The sequence below is a fragment of the Marmota flaviventris genome, chromosome 1, assembly GCF_047511675.1.
Source record: "Marmota flaviventris isolate mMarFla1 chromosome 1, mMarFla1.hap1, whole genome shotgun sequence".
In the NCBI taxonomy this organism is placed as follows: domain Eukaryota; kingdom Metazoa; phylum Chordata; class Mammalia; order Rodentia; family Sciuridae; genus Marmota; species Marmota flaviventris.
In genome coordinates this window covers 204,727,287-204,748,421 of record NC_092498.1, presented here as the reverse complement: position 1 = coordinate 204,748,421, position 21,135 = coordinate 204,727,287, and the positions used below count along the sequence as shown (strand labels likewise).

The 21,135-nt window shown below is 44.8% G+C and overlaps 1 protein-coding gene across 2 annotated transcripts in view; it reads left to right on the top strand.

The window, feature by feature from the left end:
• Mau2 (MAU2 sister chromatid cohesion factor) overlaps positions 1–21,135 on the top strand; it is a 34,545-nt gene that overhangs the window by 646 nt on the left and 12,764 nt on the right. For both annotated transcript variants that reach the window (XM_027932108.2, XM_027932107.3), the window contains exons 2-9: positions 11,021–11,038; positions 11,481–11,546; positions 13,080–13,175; positions 14,631–14,725; positions 17,616–17,643; positions 18,012–18,167; positions 19,264–19,410; positions 19,486–19,576. In XM_027932108.2, coding sequence (XP_027787909.1) covers positions 11,021–11,038; positions 11,481–11,546; positions 13,080–13,175; positions 14,631–14,725; positions 17,616–17,643; positions 18,012–18,167; positions 19,264–19,410; positions 19,486–19,576 — 697 coding nt within the window. The remainder of the gene's footprint in view (positions 1–11,020; positions 11,039–11,480; positions 11,547–13,079; positions 13,176–14,630; positions 14,726–17,615; positions 17,644–18,011; positions 18,168–19,263; positions 19,411–19,485; positions 19,577–21,135) is intronic.

The following is a 21,135-nucleotide window of genomic DNA, read 5'->3' as shown; positions in this document are numbered from 1 at the left end:
CTCTGGGTTGTTCAACTTCCAACTCCTCAGGGCTCAGCCCCGGAAGCATCGATCCAGAATGATCCCATCTGAAATGACTTGGGGTCAGGAAGAGTGGAGGGTGACAGTTCAGGCATTCCCTGGGAAGTCAAAGACTGGTCTCAAGAAACCTGGGAGGGCATTCACCCCTTCCTCCCGGACCTGGAAGTCTGGTACTCAGAGTGTTTGGAGGGTCTTGGGTCCCAGTTGGTAGTTCCAGGTGTCATTCGGGAAGGTCAGTCCTGGAGCCTGGCTTGGGCTTTTGAGATACTGTGGGGAGACGAAATAGGGAATCTGGATTCCAGGACCAGTTGCTCAGCGAGGGGTTGTGGGTGGATCGCAGGGCACCTGCTTTCCCTTTACCCATTAAACCCATCCTCTGAGGAAGCCACCCACCCTCAAGTTTACTTGTGTGACATTCTGGTGCTTCAAAGAATGGGGGAAATTTATGGCTGTGAACTTGTTTCTGCTCATAGCAACACTGTGCTCCCGTCAGAACCCTGTGTCCCTTTTGCTGTTTATCCAGTTCCATTCTGATTAAAAGAGAACCTCCTTGAAAATAATTAACTTAGATTTTCCCCCCAAGTGCTGGGGTTTCAGACCAGTGGTACTCAACCACTGAGCTACATCCCTAGTCCTTTTTATTTTAAGATAGGGTCTCACTAAGTTTGCCAAGGCCCACCTTGAATTTGTGATCCTCCTGCCTCAGCTTCCCAAGTCACTGGGATTTCTGGCATGGACCACCACATTGGCTCAACTCAGATTTTTAAATGTATTGATCTGAGGTAGATTTGAGCTGTCTCTTAGCTAGTAACAAGTTGTGTTCAGGAGATCAGATCTTTGTTTTGCACACTGTGAAAAGTTAGGAGACAACATTAGTCCTCCCTTGATCAATTTCCTTGTTTCAGAGTGAGGTGGTCTGGGCCCATAAAAGTGAAGTGATTTGCTGAAGGCCACACAAGTTACTAACAAAAGTGAGCTCACACTCAGGCACGTTTCATGCCAAGACAATATATCGTTATTATTTTAGTGAAGTTTATTTGTTTTCAGTCAGCAGATATTTGTTAAGCTCTCTCCAGGTGCCAAGCTCCATTTCAGGTACTAGGGATCAGTGATGACTAAAACAATACCTACCTATAGAAGCTTATGTTTTAGAGAGGGAGACAAATGATATTTGTAGTAAAAAAAGTTAGGCAGTTATGGAAGAACCATGAAATATGGACAGGAGAAGGGATGAAGTTGATGTGGAGCTGCTATTTTTGGTAATAGTAGTGAGGGAGTCTGTATTTGTAGGAGTGACATTTGAGCAGGCCTGAGTGGGTGGGGTAGTGAGGCCAGAGATCTGCTTAAGGCATCAGGTTTGGCAAGGAGTGCCTGGCCTGTCAGAGACCAGCAGTGGTTTCAGGGCCTTGAGATCCAGTGAAGCACCAGGCTTCTGGGCCGGACTGCCCAGCATCTCCAGTGCATGCGCTGGTTCTGAAACTCCCTTCTCTCAGTTGAGAACAGATCCCACCATTTCCCTCCTTTGTCTCCTGGGACTGTACATCCTTTTTTTAGCACTACTTAATAGTCACTGTGTATATTGTCATATTTCGCCCACTCAGCCATGTCTAGCAGATGCAATCATGTCTAAAATTGCTCTCTTTTAGCCACTTGGTTTCTGGGCCTGTAATTTCAATCCTTATCCTTGTGAAGTGCCTTTGCTCATTTAATAGAACCCTGAATCTTGTGGGGTCTTCCACAGAGTCGCATACTCCTCTCCTTAGGTCACACCAAATTTAAGCGTAGAGATCTCAATCAGTTGCATCCCCAGTTGCAAATTTGTCTGGATTTGACTTAAAGTAGTGTTTCCCATGCTGTTTGCCTTCTACAGTTGTTTATGTGTTTGTTTTTATTTTATTTTATTTTTTTTGCTAGGGATTGAAACTAGAAGCCCTCTACCCCTGAATTACTTTTTAGCCCTTTTTATTTTTGATTTTGATACAGTGTCTCACAGAATTCCCCAGGCTAGCTTTGTGATCCTCCTGCTCCAGCCTCCCAAGTCACTGGGATTATAGTTGTGTCCCACTATATATGGCTATGATCTTTTGTGTTACAAAGCAAGCATGCCTTTGGGATAGGGGGTTACTGGAGATTGAACCAGGAGCTTAACCACTGAGCCACAACCCCAGTCCTCCCCCAGTTCTTTTTATTTTTTACTTTGAGACAGGGTCTCACTAAGTTGCTGAGGCTGGCTTTGAATTTGTGATCCTCCTGTCTCAGCCTTCTGAGCCACTGGATTATAGATGTGCACCACCAGGCCCTGCTACTTTTTTGGGGGGTGGGGACAGTACTGGTGATTGAAATAGGCCTTTTGCATTCTAGACAAGCACTCTACCTCTGTGCTACAACCTCAGTCCTTTTTATTTTGTTTTGAAACAGAATCTCATTGAATTGCGCAGGCTGGCCTTAAATTTGTGATTGATCCTCCTGCCTCAGTTTTCCAAGTAGCTGAAATTACAGGCGTGTGCTGCTGTATCTGGCACAATAAGATATTTTGAAAGAAACATCATGTTTAGAAAACTTTTAATACAATATGTTGTCATAATTGTTAGTTATAGATTTTGTCTATGTAGGAAAAAGCATAGTGTCTGCCAGATGCATTGACACATGCCTATAATCCCAGTGGCTTGGGAAGCTGAGGCAGGGGGATTGTGAATTCCAGTCATCTCAGCAATTTAGCAAGACCCTGTCTCAAATTTTTAAAAAAATTTTTAAAGGGCTAGGGATGTGGCTCATGGTTAAGCTCCCTGAGTTTAATTCCTAGTACAAAAAAAAAAAAGAAGAAGAAAAGAAAAAGATAAAGCATAAGTGTCTATAGGATTCAGTGCTGCCCTAGATTTCAGGTACCCACTGGAAGTCTTGGAATACGTCCCCTGCAGACTATGGTTAGATTCTATTCTCTTTGATTGGCGCATATTAATTTCTGTTCCATCAACTGTTTGTGAACTATTTAAAAGACATATGTAATAGAGTTAACCACCTGCGTCATCAAGTCTACCAACTTTGAAAGAATCATCAGTTAAATGTCCCCATCGGAGTCTGGAGGATTTGTCTCCCTTTCCTCCACAGCTTTTTTGAGACCACAACCATTGGTCTTAGTCATCTTGCCTCTGCAGGCCCTCAGATCTGCTCATAAAATAAGGACACTTGACCTGAAAGCCTCTCTTTTTGTGTGTACACATGTGCACAGTACTGAGGATTGAACCCAGGAGCACTCTTACCACCAAGCTACATTCCTAGCCCTTTTAATTTCTTATTTTGAGGCAGGATCTCACTGAGTTGCCCATGCTGGCCGATGCTCCTGCTTCATCCTCCTGAGTTGCTGGGATTACAGGCATCTGCCACTGTGCCCAGCTTAGCTTCCCTTCTTTGATTATGGTTTTGGCAGCGATGTGGATGTGTGGTCAAAATTCTTGGCTGCTTTGAGACCGCCTGGTTAAATAGTTTGTGATTATAAAAGGTATTCCTTTCCACAGAAATCTTTTGGCTAGATTTCCAAAGCTGTTTATGCAGATTCTGTCAAGTTACATTCCTTCAGACATATTTCGTTTTCTCCACATTAGTTTTTTTCTTGCTGCACTCCTATTTCTGTGTGAATTTTCAGTTCTCTTTCAGGGCCTGTGACTTCTGTTTTATTTTCACACTAGTCTTTCATGCAGACAAATCTATTTCAGTCATTTGCACATTTGCTGTAAAACCAAGAAAATATGCAGGTATACCAATTTCCCCCTTTTCTTTCATTTTTACTTATTTATTTACTTATTTATTTGTGCTAGAGAGTAAACTCAGAGCCTTATGCATGCTAAGCATGTACTCTACCTTTGAACTACACCCTGAGTCCCAACTTTCCATATATCTATATCTATCTATCTATATCTATCTATTTATCTATATACATATATATATATATATATATATATATATATATATATATATATATATATATATTAGTTATAGTTGAACACAATACGTTTATTTTATTTATTTATATATGGTGCTGAGGATTGAACCCAGGGCCTCACACGTGCTAGGTGAGCACTCTACTGCTGAGCCACAACTCCAGCCCTGAGTCCCAACTTTCTTAGTCTTTTTTTATTCCCCCTTTCATACCAGGGGATTGATCCTAGGGGCATTTAACCACTGAGCCACATCCCCAGCTCTTTTTATTTTTTATTTTGAGACAGGATCTCACTGAGTTGCTTAAGGCCCTGCTAAGTTGCTGAGGCTGGTCTCGAACTTAAAGTCTTCCTGCCTCAGACTCCCCAAGTTTCTAGGATTATAAATATGTGCCACTGCACCTGGCTTACATAGTTTGTTTTTTGTTTTTGTTTTTTAAATCCCTGGGCACGTAAGGTACATCATCATTTGTAGATTTTCTTGATTTGAAAGGCACTGAGGAATAAATGCTGCTTCTCAGAAATGGTTATTTTCTGGAATCAGACAGCCGTTCTTTGAACTGACTGCCAATATCCATGTTGATACCATCCATGTTTGCTTCTTTGTGCATTTAGGATGGAGCTGTGGTTTTGTTTGGTTTGTTGGTTGGGTTTTTATGTTTGTTTTTTAATTTTTGGAGGCAAGGTATCACTGTATTGCTCTAATTTACAACTCCTGACTTGAAACCATGTTCCTGCCTCAGTCTCCCAAGTAGCTGGAATTGCGGGCACATGCCAAGGAGTTCAGTTCAGTCTGTTTTCTTTTCTTTTTTTTTTTCGTACCAGGGAATGGCAAAGATTGTGCTTTGCCACTGAACTATATCACCAGTTTTTTATGTTTTCTTTTGAGATAGGGTCTTGTTTAGTTATTTGGGAGCTCACTAAATTGCTGAGGCTGGCCTTGAACTTGCAATCCTCCTTCCTCAGCCTCCCAAATCACTGGGATTATAGGTATGTGCCACTATGCTTGGCTGTCAGTCTGCTTTTTAATGGTGGTTTTGCTCATCTGGCATACAAAGCAACTACAGATTGTACCAGTCAGATGCTTACTAATTCTATATCTAGGTTTAGCCTGAAAGTCTATGTTTATTTTCCTAGCAAGTGATTAAATGCTTTCCTTTCTCGTCTTAAAGCCCAATGATGCTTGGTATTAAGCCTCTCACATTTAGTCCAGCTGGAGCAACACTTTCATCCTTCAGGATCATGATCATGTCCTACTAAATTGCATACCACATTGACAAGAAATAAAAACTCAAGCGAAGGCTGCATTTGCAGAGCTGACATGAAGCATTTTTTTGGAGTTGGGGATCTGTACTTCTTTCTCCTGTTTTCCTTTCCATTTTTTTTTCACTCACACTCTTTTTTTTTCCCATGCTGGGGGTAGAACCAGGGCCTTGGGCATGCTAGGCAAGCATTCTACCACTAAGCCATATACCTGGCCCCTTCACTCTCACTCTCTAAGTTACCTCCGATTTTGGGAGGTAAAATGTGCATCACTTCACAGCTCTACTAACTCACTTCAATTCTTCAAAATCCTGCCTTTGAATTCCTGCAGTGTTTTTGGTGCTTTCTATGTGACAGGCCCTGCACAGATATATTTCAGGGTATTGTTTCACTTGATCTTCAATAAACCCACAGGGTGAGGACCACTTCCAACTTGCTGATCAGTGAGCACACTCAGGCAGTGACTGAAGGATGCACCAGGCCATGGGTACACTGCAGAAACAGGCGAGGAAGGCTTCTTAATGCTGTGCTACTATGGCAAGGGAGTTGCAATCAATCAATAACTATTTCTATACATTTTGGTGGTTTAGAAGAGCTGACCCTTTTTGTTTTTGTTTGTTTGTTTCAAGGAATAAAAAAGACATGAAATGCTTTCAGTCCTGAACAAGTCTTAGAAGAACCAACCAGAAATGTGGTGATCTGGGCCCTTCTGCACCTGGTGGCCCTGATCCTTACTCACTTTCCCTGAGAGCCCCAAGGTGGCTCCTGGAACTTCTGGTAGAGCATTGACATCTCTGTTCTGTATCCTGTAGGCCACCTAACGCCAAGGGAGCTCTTACTTTGACTGCTTTTCTATCATAAGGAAGGAGATGTAAAGACTATTTTTTAATATTACAAAGTTTAAAAAAAATCACAAAGTAACAATCTTGGGTACAGTATCATATATCATTCTGTACACAAGTCATCATATATTACTATGCATATATATATATATATATATATATGTATATATAAAATATATGGGGGGGTTGTGGTTGGACACAATGCCTTTATTTTATTTTATTTTTATGTGGTGCTGAGAATCAAACCCAGCTCCACGCACATGAGCCACAACCCCAGTCCATTACTTTATATATGGTGGATATATAGTTCTTATTTATGAGTGAGTCAGCCAGTTTTATGAACCTGTAATAAAGTTCCTGAGATAATCAACTTATAAGAAGGAAAGGTTTATTTTGGTTCACAGTTCTAAAGAGGTTTCAGTCCATGTTTGTTTAACTGTGTTGCCTTTGGGCCAGTGATGAGATCATAGCAGGAACATGTGGCAGAGGAGGCTGCTCACCTCATGGTGGCTGGGAAGCAAAGAAATAGAAAGGGGCAGGAACCCTAAATCCCCTCCAAGGGCATGCCCTGCCAATGACCTAACTTCCTCCCACTAGGCCCCACTTCCGAAAGATTCCAGCACCTCCCAGTAGCACCACAGGCTGGGGAGCCAAGTCTTTGGGGGTTATTCTGGGCCCAAACTAAAGTGGTGAGTTTATATTTAAATCCTAACAAAAATACAGAAAGTCATTTGGTGTGGTGTCAGGCTGACGGTGCTGAGGAAGTGATTGCCCCACCTTGAAACCAGAACTACTCTCCAGATATGTGTTGTCATGCAGGTCAATTCAAAGTGTCATAATGACATGGCCAGGCATGGTGGTGACACTTGCAATCCCAGCAACTTGGAAGGCTGAGGCAGGGAGAATCACAAGTTTGAAGCTAGTCTTGGGCAACTTAGCAAGACCCTGTCTCAAAATAAAATCAAAAGGGCTGGGGATATTGCTCAGTGGAGAACATTCATGGGTTCAATCTCCAGGACTACAAAAAAAAAAAAAGAAACAACAGTGAAATTTGGAGAAAGATGATGTTTGTACTGTTTTAAGAGTTAAGACTTGGGCTGGGGCTGTAGCTCAGTGGCAGAGTGCTTGCCTAGCATGTATAAGGCACTGGGTTCAATCCTTAGCACCACATAAAAAAATTAATAAAGGCACACTGTTCATCTATAACTATAAGAAATTTTAAAAAAGAAAGCCTCTAGGGCTGGGGTTGTGGCTCAGTGATACAGTGCTTGCCTAGCACCTGCGAGGCACCAGGTTTAGAACTAAGCACCACATAAAATAAATGAATAAATAAAAGATCTTGTATTCATCTACAATCAAAATATTAAAATAAAATAAGGCTCCAGTGAGGCACAGTGGTGCACGCCTGTAATCCCAGCAGCTGGGGAGGCTGAGGCAGGAGGATCGTGAATTCAAAGCCAGCCTCAGCAACTTAGCAAGGCACTTAGCAACTCAGTGAGACCCCGTCTCTAAGTAAAATACAAAAAGGGCTGGGGATGTGGCTTAGTGGTTAGGTGCCCTGGGTTCAATCCCCAGTACCCCTCCTCCCACGAAAAAAAAATTAATTAAGGCTCTGTATCTGAAAGCCATAAGCCTCAGTTCTTTGGCTGTTTGCACATATGGAAGCCTTTATATTCCAGCAATGCTAGATAAACTCTATTCATTATCTGAATAGATAAAGCATTGCTTATGCAGCAAATGTTTCCCAAGTATCTACTGCATGTCAGCCTATTGCAGGCACTGGGAACACAGCATTGACTGAGGCAGCACATCATGATGCTTTCTTTATCTGATGTCCTCCATTTGTATGTAAAGTCGCCTAACACATAATGACATTTTGGTTAATCCCCAAACTGCACATACGACAGTGATCCCATAAGATAATATTTCCTCGTAGTGTTGTAGCTGTCTTAACAGTCTGGTGTGCTTAGATGCAGCAAGAAATCACTTAACAATGCATTTCACAGAGTGCATCCCCATTATCAAGTAACACATGGGAGACTTCTGTATACATATGAAAGAATGGTGAAAAGTCAGTGGGCCTGGAAAATTAATGTTCAAGAGCCCTGGGGTCTGTGCAGGCTAGCTCAATGGTAGAGTGTTTTCCTGGTATGTACAAGGCCCTGAATTCTATTTCTACCAATGCAGGAACAAAACAAAAAAGAGCTCTAGGATCTAAGATTTCTCAAAAGACTTGGAGCATTGCCAACTCACTTAGTAAATCCCTACCTTGAACCTAGTCCTCTGTCCTCCAGCCAGTGCTCCCAACAACAAATGGCTTTCAGAAGAGAAAGTTCATGTCTTGAACCTTTGAGCAAGATACTTCCCAGCTCATCAATCTCCCAGTCTCTCCTTCTCTGGAAGCCTGGAAGACATGTGATTTTCTCCCCGTCCCCCACCTTTCTCTCTCTTTAATGCTAGGGATTGAGCCCAGAGGTGCTTTAACACCGATCCACATTCCTAGCCCTTTTTATTTTTATTTTGAGTCAGGAACTCATTAAATTACTTAGGGTCTTGCTTAGTTGCTGAGGCTGGCCTCAAACTTGTCATCCTCCTGCCTCAGCCTCCTGAGCTTCTGGGGTTAAAAGTGTAGACCACAGTACCTGGTGAAAATATGATTCCCAGAAAATGGAAGGAGCTGACAGAGGGAAGCTGATCATTAGCAGGCACATCTGATTCATGAAGAAAAGATGTCAGTCAGGTCAAGAACAAATTAGGTCCATCCCAACTATCTGCTGAATAGATGTTAACCACTCAAAAGCCCCCAAAGGAGAAAGAATTTTAAAATGGTTGCTGTAAGACATTAATGAGCCCACACAGGCATAAGCTACAGCACTGGCCAAGACTTCATAGAAATAGAACAGTGGGGTCCTCCCCAGGCAGTGGATAATTGGATGCATCCCTTGCAAGTTGCCTCCCACAGACATGCCTGTGCAGGCTTTCCTCAGCACCAGACCCAGAGTGCACTGAGGGTGGTAGCAAGAGCATCCTGGGCTTGGAAGGCTTCTCTGCCCCAAATCGGATTGGGGGCAGGGGGAGTTCACATCTTTTCTCATTGCCTGGCTTACTTCTGTTGAGGTGTAGTAGCAGAGAAATGGAGTCGGCTTTATTTATCACAGTTCCAAGGCATGGATAGGACTAGGAGGTCAGCTATGGGTACTGAATTTACTCAGCCCACTCCATCTTGGCCATCCAGGACTCTCTGAAAGGCTTCCTGTTCTCTCTGGAGGTCTTGCCTGCCCTGTGATCTATATTGGGGTTGGATGGCATCTTGGCACAACTCTAGCCCAGCACCTCCGCCATAGTGTTTCCTTTTCTCTGACTGGCTGTTCCTTCTAATTGGTGGCCTTCCAGAGAGCTTCTCTTGCTGGACTGGGCTTCAAGGTGAAGTAGCTTTTATAGAAAGCACCCTGACTTCAGTGGTCACCAGTTCCTCCATATTACAAGTGCTGTCTCCACACATTGTCTCCTGCTGAGGAGCCTCACCTCTGGGGCTACACTCTTGGCTTCAGGTGCTGGCTCTGCCCCTCTGGAGACCCTCTTGTTCATGCTTCAAGGGGTCTTGGGCAGGAACAGGAGGAAGTAGATGCTCTGGCTGCCTTCTTGCCACAGGTAGTATCTAGTATCAGTATCAGTAACCCTGGCAATAGGAGTCCCTCCCTCTCACTGTCTCACAGCTCCCCCTCCTGGCTTATCTGTGTCTTGTGAGCAGCTGGTCTTAGCTCAAGACTTTCTCACTTATGTGACTTTAGTCATCCCTCAGCTGACCCCTGGGCTGCACTGGCTCCTCTTTCTGCGTTTCTTTTTTCTTTTCTGTCTTTCTTTCTTTCTTTTTTTTTTTTTTTTTTTAATATTTTTAGTTGTAGATGGACACAATACCTTTATTTTATTTATTTATATTTTAGTTGAACTTGGACATAATACTTTCAATTTTTTTTTTATTATTTACATGGTGCTGAGGATTGAACCCAGTGCCTGCACGTGCTAGACGAGTGTTCCACCATTGAGCCACAACCTCAGCCCTTATTTATTTATTTTTATGTGGTGCTAAGGATCAAACCCAGTGCCTCACAAGTGCTAGGCAAGTGCTCTATCACTGAATCACAACCCCAGCCCTCTCTGTACATTTCTTTGGTGCATCTGGGACAGTCTTAAAACTCTGATCTAGTTGGGTACTTTCATTTTTCACCTTTAACTAAGGCTGCACAGCCAGGGTTAAAAGCACAGAAGACTCATTGGCCTTCCAAGTCACACTTATCTAGAAGGACTGACACCCCGAGTCCCATTCTCCAGTTATACCTGATTCCTTGTGTAATGCTTTGCTGAACATCTTCTTCTCTGCTGAATGTCAGCCCTATTACTGTATGGCATGTGAGAGCCAGATTAACTATGGGCTCCTTGCCTGACTGAAATTGACCTTGCCAACAGTAGAAAGGATCTGACTCCCAAGTGCAAACCCCTCTTCTCATGTCAAAAGAGGATATTCTCTCTTCCCAAGGCACCCACCAAGTGCCCTATGGCTTCATTTCCATTGTTGCTTTGAAGGGAAATTAAGCCTACTCTCTCAGGCTGAGTAGGCTACTTTCCTATTTAACTGGACTCCTGTATTGGGGCTGGAGAGCAACCTATAAAAATCCCAAAGTAGCCAAGTGTGGTGCAGTCCTGTAATTCCAGAGGCTCTGGAGGCCTCTGGAATTACAGGACTGGAATTACAGGAGGATCACAAGTTCAGGCCAGCCTCAGCAACTTAGTGAGAACCTGTCTCTAGATAAAATATAATACAAAAAATGCTGGAGATGTGGCACAATGGTTGAGCTTCCCCAGGGTTCTAATCTCCAGTACCAAAAAAAATTCCCCAAGTAAGCCAATAACTGAGCTGATATTTGCCTGAGAATTCATCTTTTTTTCTTTCTCTTTCAGTGGTTGATATCACAGCAAGTATCCTTTTCTTGTTGGGACCTATGTTTTTATTGTTATTGTTATTGTTATTTGTTTCTAAATTGCTGGGGATTGAACCCAGGGCCTGCTGCCAATTAGGCAAGTGCTGTGCCACTGAGCTACATCCCAGGCCTGTACCTTTCCCTTGAAGGAATGTTCTATTTAAATAAAAGAAATTTGTTAGGTTGGAATCTGGAGAATCCTAGCTCTATCCTTGGCTGCCCCTCAAGGCTAGAAGCCTCTTCCTGGATGCCATGTTCCTCTTCATGCCTCCGTTACCCTGGCATCTGGCTCCACACCCACCTGCAACAAGCTCAGGGGGCACTGGAGAATATGAGAACTTGGAACACCAGGCATATGTCTGCAGTGTTAGAACCCTGATTTATGGACCTTTGAAATTGACCTTTTTGCAGTATCTACTTCCTTAACTGGACATCACTAGATCCCACAGTTTGAAGATGTTAAATTTGAAGCAGCAAGTCTGTTGTCTGAATTGTACTGTCAAGAGGTAAGAACATACTAAGTTTTGTGAAAACCAAAGAATTTCTCCCTTTTGGTGTGACAGAGTAATATCTTGGGGTTCACAGAATCTGAAATCCTTTCTGGCTTTTATTTATTTATTTTTTAATATTTATTTTTTAGTTGTTATTGGACACAATACCTTTATTATATTTATTTATTTTTGTGTGGTGCTGAAGATCGAACCCAGGGCCTTGCAAGTAGAGTAAGCGCTCTACTGAGCCACAACCCCTTTCTCTCCTTTCTGGCTTTTAATACTTCTAATCACCATTATCCTTCAGCATTTGTAAGGGGTTAATTCAGGATCCCCCTCCAATATGATAGTAGACAGAACCTACACACATCCTCCTATGGACTTCTTTTATTACTTTATTCTTTGTGGTGCTGGGAGTCAAACCCAGGGCCTGATGCATGCTAATGAGCACACACTCTACCATTGAGCTTCCTACACCCAGTAGCCCCTCTCCCATATACTTTAAATCGCCTCTGTATTACTTACAACACTTAATGCAATGTAAATGCTATACAAAAATTTGTCATGCTGTGTTGTTTAGGGAATAAGGACAAGAAAAATAGTCTGTATGTGTTCACTACATACCCAGTTTATTTTTCCCTGAATATTTTTGGTCCATAGCTATCTGAATCCATAGCTGCAGAACCCATGGACACACATTGCCAACTGTGTTTTCTACCTCCTACACACTAGTACCAGGGTTTCTGTGAGTAATCATTTGCTAACAAGGGCCAGCCGATTCCTTTTCTACTGAGAAAGCAGCCTTGTTCCTAGCCTAATAGGTCCATAGTTTGTTTTGTTTTGTTTTTTCTCCCTAGCAGTGATGCCAAGAATCGAACCCAGGGCCTTGTATATATTAGGCAAACCTATACTACTGAGCCACATTCTCCAGCCCTAGTTTGACTTATTTATCAGTTGCAATTGCAGTTGAATATTGCCTTCCCCACTTCGAAAAGATTATGCAGTGGCCTAGGCAGCGGGGATAGTGTGTTCCATGTCCCTGGCGTATCTTTCTGGTCTTAGAACATGAAAACTGGGCACTGGCATCTTATTTGATGGAGCAAGATTTTGAACTGAAACTACTTTCAGTTTAATTGAATAAAAAGTTTTTTTTAAGGGCTGGGGCTATGGCTCAGTGTGCTTCCTTGGCACACGTGAGGCACTGAGTTCAATTCTCAGCACCACATAAAAATAAAATAAAGGTATTATGTCCTGTTTCCTACATCGAAATATATATATATATATATACACACACACACACACACACACACACATATTTTTTTAAAATAAAAGAAGTTGTTTTAAGAGTAGTGCAAAAACTTCCCAACCAGTGAGTTCAGTAAAATCTTTTTTTTTTCTTTTAATAAAGTAACTGGGCAACCCAAAAAAAATCCTTTGGTAAGGACAAACAGGACCGGCCTTCTGGCACAGCAGCTGCTACATAAGGAATCCAGCTTGATTGCCAGCTTATTTTTTTTTTCCTCCTTGAACTTGACTTTTTCCTTTCAGAATTCTGTTGATGCAGCAAAGCCACTGCTGAGGAAAGCGATTCAGATCTCACAGCAGACCCCATACTGGCACTGCCGCCTGCTCTTCCAGCTTGCTGTGAGTACCAGAGGTCAGGACCTTGGGGGACGGTGTATCCCAAGTACAAATAACAGCAGAGACCAGGATGCATAGGTTCCCCTCAGGCTGCTACCCCATGGGTGGGTGGGTATATAAGGACATTTCTGTAACCTACTAACAGGTGCCCTCCAGCCTCGGTCCTTAACAGCATCCCTAGCTTGCGCCTTGCTATTAGCAGTGCCCCAGGCTCTATGAAGTGCCATAGCACCTGGGGTAATCAGTGGAAGTGCCCGTCTCCCAGGGGCCTTGTGTTAGTTGGGCATCTTCAGTTTCTCCTCCTTCCTTGCTATTCCCCTATGTCCATTGCAGTTGGGGAATGTTTCCTGCCAGAGGCCCTCTGAGTTCTTTAAAAGCTACACAGAGAGCTGGGAATGGTGGCACAGTGCCTCAGTGTCAACTATTTGGAAAGCTGAGGCAGGAGAATTGTCTGAGCCAAGGAGTTTGAGACCCACCCTGGGTAACATAGTGAGACCCATGTCTCAAAAACAAACAAAAATATGCAGAGGCTGCCTATTAGACAATGCGTGCTGAGTCAATCCTTATTTCCCAGTGCCCCACTCATGGGGACTGACAGGGCATAGCCTTGTCCTGGGTTCTACCCTATTCCCCCCACAATCTACCTTCAACTCCTCAGATGTAGGTGGTGCCCAAATCCCTGTGTGCCAAGATACTTAGATGGGTGGGCTTTCTGAGCTGGGCCTTTCTAACTCTGTTGGAGGGGCAGGTGGGCCAGCACCTCCCCTTCACTAGGTACCCTCAGGCAGATCCTTGGCCAGCATTTCCTGACTTGAGATGGCCTGGAGGGCAGGATGGCCCACCTTCCGTGACAGCTCTATCACCCACTTGGGCACACAGCATGTTGGCCCTGGGCCAAAACTGCCTATCCAGAGGAACTCCTCATTACAGAAAGGTCTGGCTGAGAGGGTCCCCCCAACATACACTGTCTCCTTTAATCTTCCCACACACAATTGTGCCTATTGACAAAAAGAGAAGTAAGCTATGCTTTGAGTCACTCACCCAAGATCACAGAGTTATATGCATGGTGAGGAGGAACCTGTGCCCTAAAGTGTAAACCTGCAGGTAACTTTTAGCCTTTTGAGGCTTTTGGATTTTCAGCAGTTAAGGCTAGATGCTTGCCCTTGAAGGAGTTCCTCATCAGCCCCAGAGCACACCACAGATGCCCTCCTTAGGAGACCCAGGAAGCACCCAGACTTTCTTACCTTGGACACTCACAGGACCTTGGGGGGGTCTGTGCTCATGAGAATGAACTACTGGTTCTATACCCCATTAAGTTTAAATGCTGTGTACTATAGGTAGGGTAGAGGCCTGTACTCAGAACAATTAACATTGACTTGATAAAGCAAAACAGTAAGGCCAGGCTCTGTAGAACACAGGTTTGGCAGCAGCTATCATTGTTCTTTCTCTTCTTTTTAGCAACTGCACACACTTGAGAAGGACTTGGTGTCAGCATGTGACCTCCTGGGTGTAGGGGCCGAATACGCCAGGGTGGTGGGATCCGAGTACACACGGTAGGCACCCATTCCACCCCTCCCATCTGGCTTAGCCATTTTATTCCTGAGCACAAATAGGATTTTAGTGTGGGGGGGAAAAAAAAAAGCCCATCCTTTTGCATAATAAGAGATAAGCAAGTTAACGGTACAATGAGATGCCTTTTATCCTGTGGTTTATAAAGTTAAAAAAACTGGATAGGGCTGAGAGACAGCTGAAACTGACTACAGAGTTGGCACTTATACATTTCCAGCATATTTTGAAATAACAAGTGCTCACACAATATGCTTAACTATTGCTCTTTATTGCAAAGATGCACCCTCAGTGGCACGGGGCATGCACAGCACAGACTATAGATGACTTCACCTGCTCGGGCCACTGAGAAATCTGTGGTTCAAGAACAGGAGGCAGGGCTGGGGTTGTGGCTCAGCGGTAGAGCGCTCGCCTTGCACGTGCAAGACCCTGGGTTCAATCCTCAGCTCCACATAAAAAAATAAACAAGTGAAATAAAGGTGTTGGGTCCAACTACAACTAAAAAATAAAAATATTAACAAAAAAAAAAAGAACAGGAAGCAGATTAAGCCACTGTTTATGTCAAGGAAGGGACATCAAGATCATGTTATGTGCAAAACCATGGACTGTTGTTCAAGAGTTAGGGGCCAGACACCATCATCATTCCCTTTGTACCCTCGGTGAGGGCTTCCTCTTTCCCCAATATAGAAGAATCCTCTTTAGTAGTGGCTCCATACAGCAGTGCTCTTATTGTGTGCAAACATGTTGGGATTCTGGAAAATGCCCACACTGGAGACCTTCTTGACCCATGTGCAAGTATTCTGAGGCTAGGCTGTAGACTTTCTAGACCCTCCAGGTACCAGGAAGCTCCCTGCAGGCTGTTCTTATCACTGGGACACTGTCGAAGTATTCAGAACCATCACTTGGCTGCCCTGTCCTGGGTTGATGGTGGTTACACTGGTTGACTTAAGGGCACCATATTCTAGACCCTCCCTGTCCCCTACATTTTTTTACTATGGCTGAGTCTGTGGTGACATGCCAGGCTGTTGGGCTCTGGGTTTTTTCAGCAAATCTCAAAGCCACCCTCTGAGGAACAGCTGATCACAGAAAACATTCACTTGTGAGCATTGCCCAGACAAGCCTTCTTGGGCACACAGTTTAGTTTCACATGGTTTGTGCTGAGTGGCCTGGTGGACACCCACCAAGGTTCAGTGCTTACAGGTCCCCTGGCTCAAAGCCTTGTGTCAGCAACATAGGGCCTCCTAGCCTCTGCATTTTTTGTGTGAAAACATGGGGACCTATATGAACTCTTTTCTGTAATTTAAAAAAAGCTTAACCCTAGAGTGTGCAGGAGGTGAGAGAACAACGAAACAGGACAGTGTTTAGGCAAGGGAAATACACTCCCTGGTACATGTCCCCACTCTGTTCCTTGACCTCCTGTCACAGTTTCCTCACATTTAAAATGAGAGAATAATGCCTACTTCATAGGGTCTTGGCCATAATATATAAGGACCCTGAGAAAACTGGGAAGACAAATGTTTAGTATTAAAACAAAACAGGGCTTATGGGCATGGCAATTACAGCTGCTTTTTTGTGTTTTGGGGGGGTTTTTTGCAGTTCTGGGAATGGAACCCAGGGCCTCATGCATGCTTGGTCAAGTGGCCTACCACTGCGCCACACCCCCAGCCCTAAATCCAGGATCCTCTCATCCCTAATGCCAATGCAAAGAGGCACCTTTGGAGCTGAGGTGGGGAAGAACACCCTGGCTGTCTGCTAAACTTTCTTTACAGTGCTTATCTTATCACTTGTGGCTAGGAACAGCTGGGCTAGGAACAGCTGTAAATGCTCTTTTTAAAAAAGAGAGAGAGAATTTTTTAATATTCATTTTTTAGTTTTTGGCGGACACAACATCTTTGTTTGTATGTGGTGCTGAGGATCGAACCTGGGCCGCACGCATACCAGGCGAGCGCGCTACCGCTTGAGCCACATCTCCAGCCCCTGTAAATGCTCTTTTAGAAAGAGCTGGACACAATGGTGCACACCCATGATTTCAGCTACTTGAGAGGCTGAAGAATCACAAGTTTGAGCAACTTAGTGAGACTCCTGTTTTAAATAAAAAGGAGGGGCTGGGGATGTGGCTCAAGCGGTAGCGTGCTTGCCTGGCATGCATGCGGCCCGGGTTCGATACTTAGCACCACATACAAACAAAGATGTTGTGTCCACCAATAACTAAAAAATAAATATTAAAAAAAAAAAACTTCTCTCTCTCTCTCGCTCTTTAAAAAAAATAAAATAAATTAAAAAATAAAATAAAAAGGATTGGGGATGTTGCTCAGTGGCAGTATGCTTGCCTAGCATGCATGAGGCCCTGAGTTTGATCCCTAGTACAGTAAAAGAAAGAAAGGGAGAAAAAGTAGAAGGATAGAGAGGCAATAGAAACCTTCTAAGGATAGAGATGAGGCTGCTGGTATGCCTGAGCCTTCCTGAGTTGTCCTCTTAACCCTGAGAGGAACCTAATGGGGGGCTTGCCTGTGAGACAAGACAGTGGGGCATTGAAGAGTCCCAACTTGCTCTCACCCTGTGTGTTCCCTCCTTCCAGGCCCACTGTTTGCTCTGTCACAACATTGAGATAGATGATAGTGAGTGTGCCATCTTCCACCCTGCCTGGAACGTGGTCTTCTGGACTTTGTCAAAGCTGTGCAAAAATGTTAATGAAGATAGAATTGGACAAAATGCAGCTGTCTTGTAAATAAGACAAACCTCACTGGAGACTGTTTATTGTCATCCACTTAACTCCCCCAAATCAGCCCATTAGGTCCATTGAGCATTTGGGCAGCTAGTTAGTTATTCTAGGAAGATCCTGGCCCCTCAAAGATCTGACTTATCTCTGTTTTCCAGGGCGCTGTTCCTGCTCAGCAAGGGGATGGTAAGTTGAGGCTGGGCAGGAGAATCCAGTGTAGCCCATGTTGTGGAAGTGAGGCCTGACCCCCCACACACAGGGTCTGCATACATCCCACCCACTCTCCATGATTTGGCCCCTCAGCTGCCCAGACTCTTAGAAATGGCAAGCAACCTCAGGGTGAGGGCTGTGTGCTCTTATGGGGTTCAGAGTTGAAACTCTGGTTCCAGGTTGTGGAATTTATGCTGAGGAAGGAGCCTGACGAGGGTTTCTTTCAGCCTGGCTTTGCTCCCTGGGGTGGTGGTAATGTCCCATAGCAGGTGGTTGGGGAGCTCTTCATCCATGAGGGCTCCTATAAACACTGAAATACAGTGCTTGTACCTTTCTTTCCCCAGCTGCTGCTGATGGAGCGCAAGTTGCAGGAAGTACACCCACTGCTGACCCTGTGTGGACAGATCGTGGAGAACTGGCAGGGGAACCCCATCCAGAAGGAATCACTGCGAGTCTTCTTCCTGGTGCTCCAGGTGACCCACTACCTGGATGCTGGGCAGGTGTGTGGTGCCTCTCACAGGAGGCCTCTTCTGGAGGGTGGCATGGATGAGTGCAAGCAGCAAATGGAATGTGGGCCTTGGACTGTGGTAGCATTGTCATCACCCTGATACTCAGAAGGTCTATTATTCTGCCATGTGCGCACACGCACACAAAACCCCATCCTGCTCTGGCACACCTGCTGGCGCCATCATCTTTCTGGTGTGTCTCTACAAGCAGAGAGTGCTCTGTAAACAGGGTCTATCCCAGTGGCCCTGCCCTCACTCAGGAGTAATGATGAATGAACTCACACACATTCACTCAGTACATAAACAGTTAGAGCCCTTTAAGGGCCAATTGGGAGATCTATGAGAGTACACCCTAGCAACTGCTCTAGAATAGTTGCTCACAGTGTTTGTCCATCCCTTTCCCCAACAGATGATGGCTTTGTGAGGTTTAGGGACTAATGCCAGCCATAACCAAGACTCAACTCAGTAATACTGGTGTGGTTGAGGAGAGGCTTTGTTTGAGCACCTGTACCTGTGCTTGTGTGACCATCTCAAGCCTTTTTGGGGGTGTGTACTACCTATGTACTTCAGTTCCACCCCCTGCCTCCATGGACCTACCACAGGCGGGGCCTCTCTAAGGAGGCCTCAGGTGGAGACTGACAGTAGTGAGAATCCTAGAAAGTACCAAGTGGTCCCCTCATTAGTTAGAGGCTTCCTCAGTTCCCTCTATCAGTGTCTACCTTTGCCCATTGGACTGAGCTCCTTGCTCAGCAAATTACAGCCACCATTTTCAGTGGGTACTGAGGGCCATCCAGATACCCAGTGTGACCTCAGGACAGGGTACCTAGTGCAGACAAGCCATTTAGTAAGAGCTGCAGTGCTGGAGGGACTCGTGGACACTGGAGGCTACTTCCCATGCCCAAGAGCTACCTACCAAATATGCGTCCCTACCCCATACTCAACCCAGCTAATCCCTGGGAAAGGGGGACTTCCTGCAGGAGGTAGATAGGGCAGAAGGGGACAGTGGACACTCCTAATAGAAGAAGCCAAGGGTGGCAAGGTGGGAATGGGCAGACTCTTAAGCATGGGTGCCACCTGCATGCTCCCACAGGTAAAGAGTGTGAAGCCATGCCTGAAGCAGCTGCAGCAGTGCATCCAGACCATCTCCACACTGCATGATGATGAGATCCTGCCCAGCAACCCCGCTGACCTCTTCCACTGGCTACCCAAGGAGCACATGTGTGTGCTTGTTTACCTGGTGAGTTCAAACTGGTCCTAGGTTGGGGACAAGGAGAGGACCCCATTGACCTCTGCTTGCTGGTCTTCTTGCTAGGTGACAGTGATGCACTCCATGCAGGCGGGCTACCTGGAGAAGGCACAGAAGTACACAGACAAGGCCCTCATGCAGCTGGAGAAGCTCAAGAGTAAGTTGGACTCACAGCGCCCCCTGGTGTGAGGCTCAACATGGTGCCACCCATGCTGGATCTGACTGATCACAGCAGCAGTCTCTAGTTGGCAGATAGGGTCTTTCACTCCCCGTGGCAGATGCCTGCAGCCAACATGAGAGCAGAGCAGAACAGGCTTAAGATCAAGGGGAAGCCCCTGACTGGCCAGGGCCTCATTCCATCTCTGTCCTGTCCATCCCAACTATACAGAGTGGCCATGTGAGTTAGCAGGGCCCCACTCATCACTTGCCAGTACAGTGTTGCTCAGTCAAGAAAAATAGGGGTGTACCAGGGCAGTGGTGCACACTTGTAATCCCAGCAGATCGGGAGGCTGAGATAGAAGGATCTCGAGTTCCAAGCCAGCCTCAGCAATGGCGAGGCACTTAGCAACTCAGTGAGACTCTCTCTCTAAATAAAATACAAAATAGGACTGGGGATGAGGCTCAGTGGTTGAGTGCCCTGAGTTCAATCTCTGGCACCAAAAAAAAAAAAAAAGAAAGAAAAGAAAAAGAAAGGTAATGGTGCCACTTGTTATCAATTTTGTGACATGGACACACTCAGGGTAAAGCTGCAATCACAACTTGGCTCTCACTGACCTGTGGCAGGGTCTTTGGAGGTTGTGGGTTGTGGATTACAGATGTTGAGCTATTTAGTCCATCCTTTGGGAACAGGATATTAGTGTAGCATCAACCCAGAGCCCCCAGTATGTGTGGCTAGCCCACAATCCCCATAAATCTGCTCATTTGCTTCCTATGTCCTCCTGAGTACCACTGGGAGAAAAGTCTTCAGAACTAAGAAACAACAAAACCCAAAGGGACTATGATTCTCTTTCCCTGTGTCTGTGCTGGGAAAAGATTTCACCATTTGGTTCTAACAGAAGGATAGCTGCGCAATGCTGCCAGGAGCTTCCTAGGGTCCTTGCCACTTCTGAGACCCTGTTACACAGCCTAAAGATTCAAGTCAACAGGACGGGGGTTGTATCTCAGTGGTGGGGAGCTCACCTAGCACATGTTGGGGGACACTGGGTTCGATCCTCAGCACCACTTAAAAAATAATAATAATAAATGGATTAAAGGTATTGAGTCCATCTATAATTAAAAAATAAAATAAAAAGATTCAAGGCAACTTCGATACTAGAACATCCTTGTCCAAAATGCCCTTGAGCACCTATTGACGGGTGATAATATATTAAAGATAAATCATTCTAGGCCTTTTTTTTTTTAATATTTATTTTTTAGTTTTCGGTGAACACAACATCTTTATTTTTTGTATGTGGTGCTGGGAATCGAACCCAGCACCCCATGCATGCCAGGTGAGCGCGTTACCACTTGAGCCACATCCCCAGCCCTAGGCCTTTTTTTTTTTAACAAGACAGAATCTTGCTGTATTGCCCAGACTGGCCTTAAGTTTCCAGCTTATGTATTCGTCTTGTCTTAGCTTCTTGAGTAGCTAGGGCTACATGCACATGCCACCATGCTCCATCAAAAGTCACTTCCTACCCCAAACCCCAAGGCCTGGTGCATGCTAAGCACATACCT